The sequence below is a fragment of the Trichechus manatus genome, unplaced genomic scaffold (assembly GCF_000243295.1).
Source record: "Trichechus manatus latirostris isolate Lorelei unplaced genomic scaffold, TriManLat1.0 scaffold00016, whole genome shotgun sequence".
Taxonomy (NCBI): domain Eukaryota; kingdom Metazoa; phylum Chordata; class Mammalia; order Sirenia; family Trichechidae; genus Trichechus; species Trichechus manatus.
Genome location: NW_004443952.1, coordinates 9,894,488 through 9,903,532, shown reverse-complemented (window position 1 = coordinate 9,903,532; position 9,045 = coordinate 9,894,488). Strand labels below are relative to the sequence as shown.

The following is a 9,045-nucleotide window of genomic DNA, read 5'->3' as shown; positions in this document are numbered from 1 at the left end:
TGTTGTATAATGGCATAAGTACAATGCAGCCATTAAAAATAATATTTACAGGGCATATTAAAAATAGTATTTTGACTGCTCCTTGTCCGTTCTGGTTCCTTTGGGGAACCACTTTCCCCTCTCTCAGTCCATGTGGTTTGAGTAGGTAGGTGTCTTAGTTTGAATTCCCCAGAGAAACAGACTCTGAGATGGAGGTTTACATGCAATAAGTTTACTGGGGAGTGTCCTCAAGATCAACACTTGTGGGATGAGTCCAGGAAATGGGAACTGGGCGGAGGGAGAAGTTGAACTGTGAGGCAGTTGTGATAAAGGCCTCAGATGATCCCAGGGGGAGCTCTGAAGCTGGGGTTATCCCTTCAATGTCTTAAGGCAATGGGTTTGGGATTCCCCTCTTATACACCCCACAACAATCACTGCATAAGGTGTGACCTTAGTCTAGGAGTCTCTCTGGCTGAGGACAATTTCCAGAGAGAGATTCAGCTGAGAAGCATCAGCTGCTACCACTCCCAGCAGCTGGGGAAATGAATGTCTCCATCCTGAATGGGGAGTTTGGGTGGTATAACACAGCACCCACTAGAGGTGGGGCTGACCCAGCCCCTCATCCTGCTCTTGGCTTAGGTCCAGCTAATTTGAACAGTAGGACTCCAGGCACTCTTGCCTTCAAATAGTGATTGGTTCAGAGGCGGGCACATGACTCATTAGTGTCAGTGAGATCCAACATTTTTTGCTGGAACAATTAAAAAGAAAAAAAGGTGCTCTCAGCCTTGGGTTTGCTAAGCTGGGACAAAGAAAACATGTAGCCCAGCAGCTCCCCAAAAGAAAGGCTTGGTGAACTGCTTCCATAAAGATTGCTGTTGTTGTTAGTTGCCATACAGTTGATTCCGAATCATGGCAACCCCACGTGTGCACAGTAGAACTGCTCCATAGGGTTTTCAAGGCTGTGATATTTTGGAAGCAGACCAACAGGCCTGTCTTCTTAGGCAGCTCTAGATGGTTCAAACCACCAGTTGTCGAAGGCTTAACCGTTTGTGTCACGCAGGGAAGCCTCAATAAAAATTACAGCCAAGAAAAATCTATGGAGCAGTTCTGCTCTGTAACACATGGGGTCACCATGAGTCCCCTGACTTGAGGACAGCCACCAACAACTGCCCTGCTTCACAGCACTAGAGAGAGTCTATCAACCACTGAAGCAAATGAAGTCAACACTCAGAAGCAGAGCCAAGAGATGGCGAATGAGAGCCCCGAAGCTATTATTGAAGCAACTAGATCTACCAGTTTAAAGTCCCTGGATTTTTCACTTACACAAGCCAATAAATTACCTACTTGCATTATTCGACTGTAGCAGCTTCTAACAAATAAAATGGTGTACAAGAATAATATAAGGAAATGTTAACGATGTGTAAAGTGAAAAAAGATCAACACAAATTTTATAGTATGATCTGAGTTTTGTAACAGGAACTAATATGCACATTTTTATAAATTTAAAAGCAGAATAGAAACAATGGTTATAGTTCAATGGTTGGATGGGGAATGTGTGAATTTCGTCTATTTAACTTCCGCAGAGATGTCAAGGCCTGGGCTTTTACCCCACTTACAAGCTAATATGTTAGCCTGTTACTGTTTCATGGAAATTCTACCAACTCTCCTTCATTTCCTTCAGGATAGTATCTTCACGTGGCATAGTAGCCTTCACAATCCGACCCGTTTGTCCCACTCATCTCACAGCTTGGCTCCAGCCACATTGGATTATAGTTTTCTGATTTATCAGAGATGCGTCTTTGCTGCCTGCCCATTCCATCCCTACACCCCACACCCAACTTATCCTAGAAGTCCCAGCTTAGATGTGGATGGGCGCCCTTTTGTGGGCCCCATGACGCGGCCGACCGACCCCGCCTCGGATACGGGTATAGACACAGGTATTATGTATGCTTAGAATACAGAAAGAGTTGAGACAATTGCAAACTAGTTTGGAACCCCAAACTGTCTCTTACCATCGGCTTTCGCCGAGTGGAGCGGCGCGCCCGGGAGAGGCGAGCAGCTCGCGGGCTCCGGGCAGCGGGGCGAGCACAGCTGCTTCCCCGCCCGGGGGCGGCGCCCAGGCTCCGGGCCTCGCAGTCAGACCCAGCCCCACACACCCACCCTCGGATTCGAGCGCCACCGCCGCCATGTCTTCCGGGCCCAGCGTGAACGCCCTGCAGCGCCTGGTGGAGCAGCTCAAGCTGGAGGCCGGCGTGGAGAGGATCAAGGTGAGCGCCGGTCAGGAAGTGCCTTTTCCTCGGCGGTGCGGAGGCACGGGTCGAGGCGCGTGAGAGGAGGAGGTCGGCGGCCCCTGAGCGGAAGTGGCTGGGAGGGCCAGCTGGGCCTCCGCGGGCCGGAGGCTCCCGGGTCGGACGTGGTGCGCGGCAGGATGGGCGCTCGTGCAGGGCCGACCCTGGGTCTGGAGGCGCCGGGAAAAGGCGGGGGATGCGGGCCCCGGAGGAGTCGAGGGCTGGTGGGCCCCCGGGAGACGGACCCGTCCAGCGAGGATGTCCCGAACGGAGTGCCCCCGGGGTCGTTCCCGCTTCAGAAAGCTTGCCCTGGTTGTGATGTGGACAGTGTGTGGAGGAGAGCTGAACGGACATGAGGAGACCAGTAATGCAAGCGACACGCTGGTGGCTTGGTCTGGGCTGGTGCTGGAGGATGGAGTCCACAGATGGGGAGGCGATTAATGGATAGGAGTTGGTGATGAATTGATAGAAAGAGGGGGAGAGGAAGGAGAAAGGATGCTCTGGTTTCTAGAGTGGTGACGGGATGAATGGCGCTGCCATTCGCTGAGGTAGAGAGGAGGGAGAGCAGGTTTGGAGAAATGATGAATTCAGTTTTGGATATATGAACTTTGAGAGATGTCCAGGAGGTTCTTGGCTATATGGACTGAAACTCAGGTTAGAGAACGAACAAAGCTGAAAGGATAATTAAAATGTATGGCGGAGGGGAGTGTATTATGTGAAGATACCAGAACATGGAGCACAGGACCTGCCAAAACAGAGGGAAGAAGGGGAACCAAGAGAAAGCAGGGTTACTGAAGCAAGGAAGTAGGGATTTAAAAAAATTGGGGGCTTAGTCAACATGGCCAGTGTCTAGTCAACTGTCCAAAAGGTGTCTGTTGTATAATTGTGTTTAGCAGCTAGATAGCATTATTTGTAGAATGTATGGATGAATCACTATTGTGATATTGTCTGTACCTTACTGCCTTTTCTGTGTACTTAGCACTATTCTAAGTACTGGGAATAGGATGATTCTACTGGGAAAGATAAACAATAAGCAAATTAACCAATAAGTAAAATAATTTCAGATAAATGGTATGAAGATGATAAAACAAGGTAAGGGAATAGAGAGTTAGGGAATGCAGAGAGCTTCCAGTGACAATGTAGTAGCAGAAGTAGAATCTAGGTTGTAATCAGATAGGCAGACTTTTTTTTTTTTTAAAGAAATCTGGTTCTAAAGAGAAAGAAAGTTTTTTAAATTTAAGAAATGAAAGGCCATGCTTTTAGGTTGAGAGGCAGGAACAAACCCTATTTTTAGGCCAGGGAAGAAACAAATGGAGGAGGAAACTTGAAGGTAAAGGAAACGGGTTGGTGGAAGCATGGGATTGGAGGGATGCCTTCCTGAACAAGAAGAAAGATATGTGCAAAGATAGATGTTACAAGATATGGGCTTGTGGACTTGTATGATGATGATTTTCTTTGTGAAATAGCGAAGTTTTCTCCTAGGGCAGGGGAAGACAACTGGTGAGTCATTAGAGTGGAAAGTTGCGGATAGTGCTGTTGGGAATGAGAGCTGGATTCAACTAGGCACATACACAGACACATGATTTTGAAGACCCAGCTACTGTTGGGTTGGAGACTGATTACCCTACTTGGGATTTTTTTTTTCCTCCTCCAGCAGCATTTGGGCACCCAGAAATCTGAGTGCTGAAGGTGAATGGCAGTTAATCCAAGTAGTTGGGTTAGCAGGGGAGGAATGCCAGTAAGGTGGAGATTGGGGAATGGAGGGCAAGGGTCTGGCGAGAAAGAGGCTGAACCTAGACTGGGTAGAGAAGGAATTAGAGCCAGGAGGAGGTGATGGGCAAGACAAAAAGGGAAGAGCCAGGGCCTAGAGGTGTATGAGATCAAAGAGCAAGGAAGCAGCCCTCTGGACTGGTAAGAGAGATAGTGATCAGCAAGTAGGATACTGGAGTGTAAAATTTCAGAAGTGGAGCAGTTAAAGACATTGGCTGTGGCTATTGGCGTTGAGGAGAAGGTTGTTTAGGGAGAGAAGGTCAGGGGATTGAAACTAGGGTTGTTGAAAATGTTCAAGATGATTCTGGGACCTAAGATGGAAAAGAAAACTGAGAGCCTGATGCCTGCCTACCCTGTGAAGTAGCTAGGGAAGATACTCTACTTTTAAAAAACAACTGGGTGATAAAAGTGATATCCAAAGAATTTTAGGGAATTGCTCCAAGCCACATAGATAATAAGCTTATATGAGGGGTGTACTCCTGGTGGTATGATCTGGGGTGCTTGGCAAGGCAAGCACCTTATGGAATCACAACATTCCAGGGGCTGGTCAGCCTCATTCCATGGCTCAGTGTTGGAAGCTCTCAGCACACCCAGAGATGTCTTCTCTGTGACAGACTTTGTTGTTGTTGTTAGGTGCTGTCAAGTTGGTTCAGACTCATAGCGACTCTATGCACAACAGAATGAAACTGCCCAGTCCTGCGTCATCCTCACAATCGTTGTTATGCTTGAGCTTATTGTTGCAGGCATTGTGTCAGTCCATCTCGTTGAGGGTCTTCCTGTCTTTCGCTGACCCTCTACTTTACCAAGCATGATGTCCTTCTCCAGGGACTGGTCCCTCCTGATAACATGTCCAAAGTATGTGAGATGAAGTCTTGCCATCCTTGCCTCTAAGGAGCATTCTGGCTGTACTTCTTCCAAGACAGATTTGTTTGTTCTTCTGGCAGTTCATGTTATATTCAATATTCTTTGCCAGCACCATAATACAAAGGCGTCAGTTCTTCTTCAGTCTTTCTTATTCATTGTCCAGCTTTCACATGCATATGAGGCAATTGAAAACACCATAGCTTGGGTCAGGTACACCTTAGTCCTTAAAGTGACATCTTTGCTTTTTCACACTTTGAAGAAGTCTTTTGCAGCAGATTTTTCCAGTGCAATACGGCATTTAATTTCTTGACCGTTGCTTCCATGGACATTGATTGTGGATCCAAGTAAAATGAAATCTTGACAATTTCAGTCTTTTCTCCGTTTATCATGATGTTGTTTATTGGTCCAGTTGTAAGGATTTTTGTTTTCTTTATGTTGAGGTGTAATCCATACTGAGGGCCGTAGTCCATGATCTTTGTCAGTAAGTGCTTCAAGTCCTCTTCATTTTCAGCAGGCAAGGTTGTGTCATCTGCATAACACAGGTTGTTAATGAGTCTTCCTTCAACCCTGCTGCCCCGTTCTTCATATAGTCCAGTTTCTCGGACTGTTCGCTCAGCATATAGATTGAGTAAGAATGGTGAAAGGATACAACCCTGACATACACCTTTCCTGACTTTAAACCATGCAATATCCCCTTGTTCTGTCTGAAAGACTGCCTCTTAGTCTATGTACAGGTTCCTCATGAGCACAGTTAAGTGTTCTGGAATTCCTATTGTTATGATCCACACAGTTAATGCCTGTGCATAGGAAGAAGGACCTGGCGGTCTACTTCTGAAAAAAATTAGCCGGTGAAAACCTTATGAATAGCAATGAAACATTGTGACAGACTTGCGAACTGGTAAATAAGCCAGGACACCAATTTTCTAATATATAATGGAGAGCATCCCTTCCCAGTGAATGGAATGTTTGATATCCAGGGACCCCTCTGTTGGAGAAGCCTCTCAGAAGTTGCTGGATAAACATGGGCTCAGACTAAGGAAAGTCAGATAATTTTGGTGGGGATTATTTTAGCTCCAATGGCAGGGGACATTTGCTTGTGTTTGGGCTGCTATTCTCCCAGTCCAGAATCTCTCTTCCTTGATAGTGCTAGAGAAATGCTGACCACTTCTGTCCTCTTATTTTTTCTGTGTATCTCCTCACCTTAACTTTTTGACCATGAACTTTAGGGTGGGGTCCAGTTGGTCCCATACATTTCACAGAGGCACTTAAGAGAGAAGTTTAGTAAATTAAGTAACTTGTCCAGTGTCATACGGGTAGTGAGCTGATTTGAGTCCAGATAGTCTGGTTCCAGAGGCTATACTCTTCCCAGTAAGGTGTACTGCCTCAAAAGCATGGTGGAAGAACTTTATCACTAGTTTTGGGCAGACTAGATAAGGCTCCAGCCTTGTAAGCATTAAAACAGTTTACTCACATGGCAAACTTGGATATGCATGCTTTATATACTTGAAAATTTGTAAAGGGAACACCTGGAATGAGCTTTTTCTTTACCAATTCAGTCTCAAACTAGGATTCTAAATGGATCGAAAATGCTTTTTTTCTTATCTTTGTTCAATTAGCAACTAAACCAAGAATGTCTAAGTTGAAGTTCTTAGAAATTATAACCTTTCATGTTTGGAGTTCAGTCATTAGAACTTTAAGCAAAAGGGTCTTTTGGAGGTCGCAAAAAGTATGACCTTTATCATTTTCAGATCATTTGGCTGTCAGAAGGATCTGACTGAGCAGTGTCAAGATGTTGTCCCTTTGTTTCAGGTCTCTCAGGCGGCTGCAGAGCTTCAACAGTACTGCATGCAGAACGCCTGCAAGGATGCCCTGCTGGTTGGTGTTCCAGCCGGAAGCAACCCCTTCCGGGAGCCCAGATCCTGTGCTTTACTCTGAAGACTAGTAAGTGATGATACTAGTAAGTGATGATGATATGATTTTGGGGCCATGGCATTATCACAGGGTTTCCCAAAGGATTTTGGCAACTGAGTTTAGAATATTTACTATTCTTGGGGGAACTAAAACAAAGAACAGCAAAATGTACAGCTTTCCCTGAAGGGTACCTCTAATCTGTTGTTACCATGCCTGTAGAATACGTCTAATTAGGAGAGCCGCAATTCTCTTTGGTGTTAATTCAAGAGATGTTAATATTTTTCGTGTATTTGAACTCTTTAATTGAGTTGCCTGATGGTAATTTCTTGACCTTAATCCCACCTTCTCTGTCCTTACACCATCCCAGAGTTGTGATTTACTATTTAGTTTTAGTGCTATCAACTGAATTCCTCCTCTTAGGACTAAAGGTTCCCCAGAGGGGGAGACTGGTACCTGCTACCAGCTGTGATTTCTTTCCTAAAGGCTTTCAGAATGTATCTCTGTATTTTAATGGAGGAAAAGTGAGAGAAGGGTTAAAAGACCTTTAAAAGTTGAGTATGAAATGGAAACAGTTCTCTGATGGCTTATTAGACATTTCAAGGATTCAAATACTTTTGTTTTTTTTTCTTTTTTAAGTGGGGCAAGAGCATAGATTATTGGAGTCTTTTTCAAATTTTGTATGTGTTCTAAGGGGTGTTCATACAATAAGTAATTATCTTAGGTTCTTTTTCACATAGTTGTAAAAGGAAATGTTCACATCTAGAAGAAGGAAGTAATCTTACTATCAGGTACTATTGTATCTTCTAATGGAAAATGTCCACATTCGTGGTATTAAAATATTAGTCTTACATTAATATAGGATTTTTCTTTTTACAAAGCACTGTCATTGGTGCTGTTTATTCAGTGGCGTGGGTTGAATTTTTTTGTGTTAACCTGTCACTTTCTATTTTGAGAATACTGAAATGCTTTATGAATGATGACTAATTATATGAATAAATCTTACTAAAGTGAAAACCTACCAAACTCTCTTTCCAGTAGGGAAGAAGTTCACTGAGGAATGCCTTCAGCTACAAAGTGATGAATGACTGTCTCCAAGTCTCAAGAAAACATTTTTCTCTAGCTAGACAACTTTTAGATACTTGAGACCTTTCCTGTCCTGGTTCTATAGCCAAAATTCTACAGAAATTGATGTGTTTCTGCTCAAATAAGAAACTGCGTGAAGGAGCAGACCTTTAAATAATAATGACCTGGTTCTTTTGGTGAAGTGCTTTATACTTACGACAAATGAAAATCTTTACCACCAAACATACCAAAATACACCTTTTTCACAAGTGAATTACCGTGTTTCTATGCCTAGAATACCAATGTATGTTTTATTTACTGGATGTTTACATTTTAAGAAGGAAAACATTTTTGTTTATTAAAAAAATTGAATATTTATAATTTGTTCCTAACTTTTTATACCATAACAAAATTTGTTCTTTTCTCATGCATTTACAATTTCTAAATGAAGATAAGTAAGTATAAAATTTAGGGGAAGAATAGACTTTACTAATTAATTGATGCTTTGATTTTTCTAAATGAGAAGATTGTTTTATTTTTAACAATAAACATGGGAGCTGTTTCTTAGCAAACTTGTTTGGAAAGATTTATGTTGTCTTGTGTATTAGGTTGCCCCATCTTGTGTATGAAGCAGATTTGGATGTTGTCTTCTTAAGTTTCTGTACTTTTTGGTTGTCCTTATACTTTAAAATATATATATATATATATATATATATATATATATATATTTCATGTCTTTAAAAAAATGTTTAAAATACAACCTGCAGAACATTGCAAATGGTTAAAAAGAAAGTAATGGGAAAATATTACAACCTAAAAGAATTTTTAACGTCTTAAGTGTTTTATTTTGATAAGGCGCCTTTGATTTGATTTGGGATACTTTTAAAAGGGTACTTTGTGATAATCTTTGAAGAGCTTGGAAATAAAAATTCTGCTTAATTCATCATTTTCTATGACAGGAAAATCTTGTGTCTGATTTTTGTCTTTTGTCTTACGGCTTATATGGATTTCTGTTTGCTTGTGAGACTGAGTGCTGAAAGGAGGAGGTGAAATTTTTTTTCCTGTAGAATTTTATAAATGTCCTGAAAAATAGATAAATGTGTAACATACATAAATATTTCAATTACTGCCAACATTTGCTCTTTGAAATGTCTATTTTGTTGTTATGTGC

General features: G+C 42.6%; 1 protein-coding gene across 2 annotated transcripts; it reads left to right on the top strand.

The window, feature by feature from the left end:
- Window positions 1-2,165: 2,165 nt before the first annotated feature.
- On the top strand, window positions 2,166-8,631 carry GNG10 (G protein subunit gamma 10). Of its 2 annotated transcripts, none has more exons than XM_023727393.1 (3): window positions 2,166-2,246; window positions 6,711-6,842; window positions 7,848-8,631. In XM_023727393.1, the coding sequence occupies exons 1-2, from the start codon at window positions 2,166-2,168 to the stop codon at window positions 6,834-6,836; spliced, it is 207 nt and encodes a 68-aa protein (XP_023583161.1). In that variant the 3' UTR covers window positions 6,837-6,842; window positions 7,848-8,631. The 2 variants fall into 2 exon arrangements, with proteins under 2 accessions (XP_023583161.1, XP_023583160.1); XM_023727392.1 differs by having other exon boundaries at window positions 6,711-6,858.
- The last annotated feature ends 414 nt before the right edge of the window (window positions 8,632-9,045 follow it).

Bases quoted from the DNA above. Each gene is read 5' to 3' on its own strand.
- GNG10 (XM_023727393.1), top strand. From the start codon at position 2,166: ATGTCTTCCGGGCCCAGCGTGAACGCCCTGCAGCGCCTGGTGGAGCAG. The intron at 2,247-6,710 runs GTGAGCGCCGGT...CCTTTGTTTCAG, and splicing joins CCGGCGTGGAGAGGATCAAG to GTCTCTCAGGCGGCTGCAGA.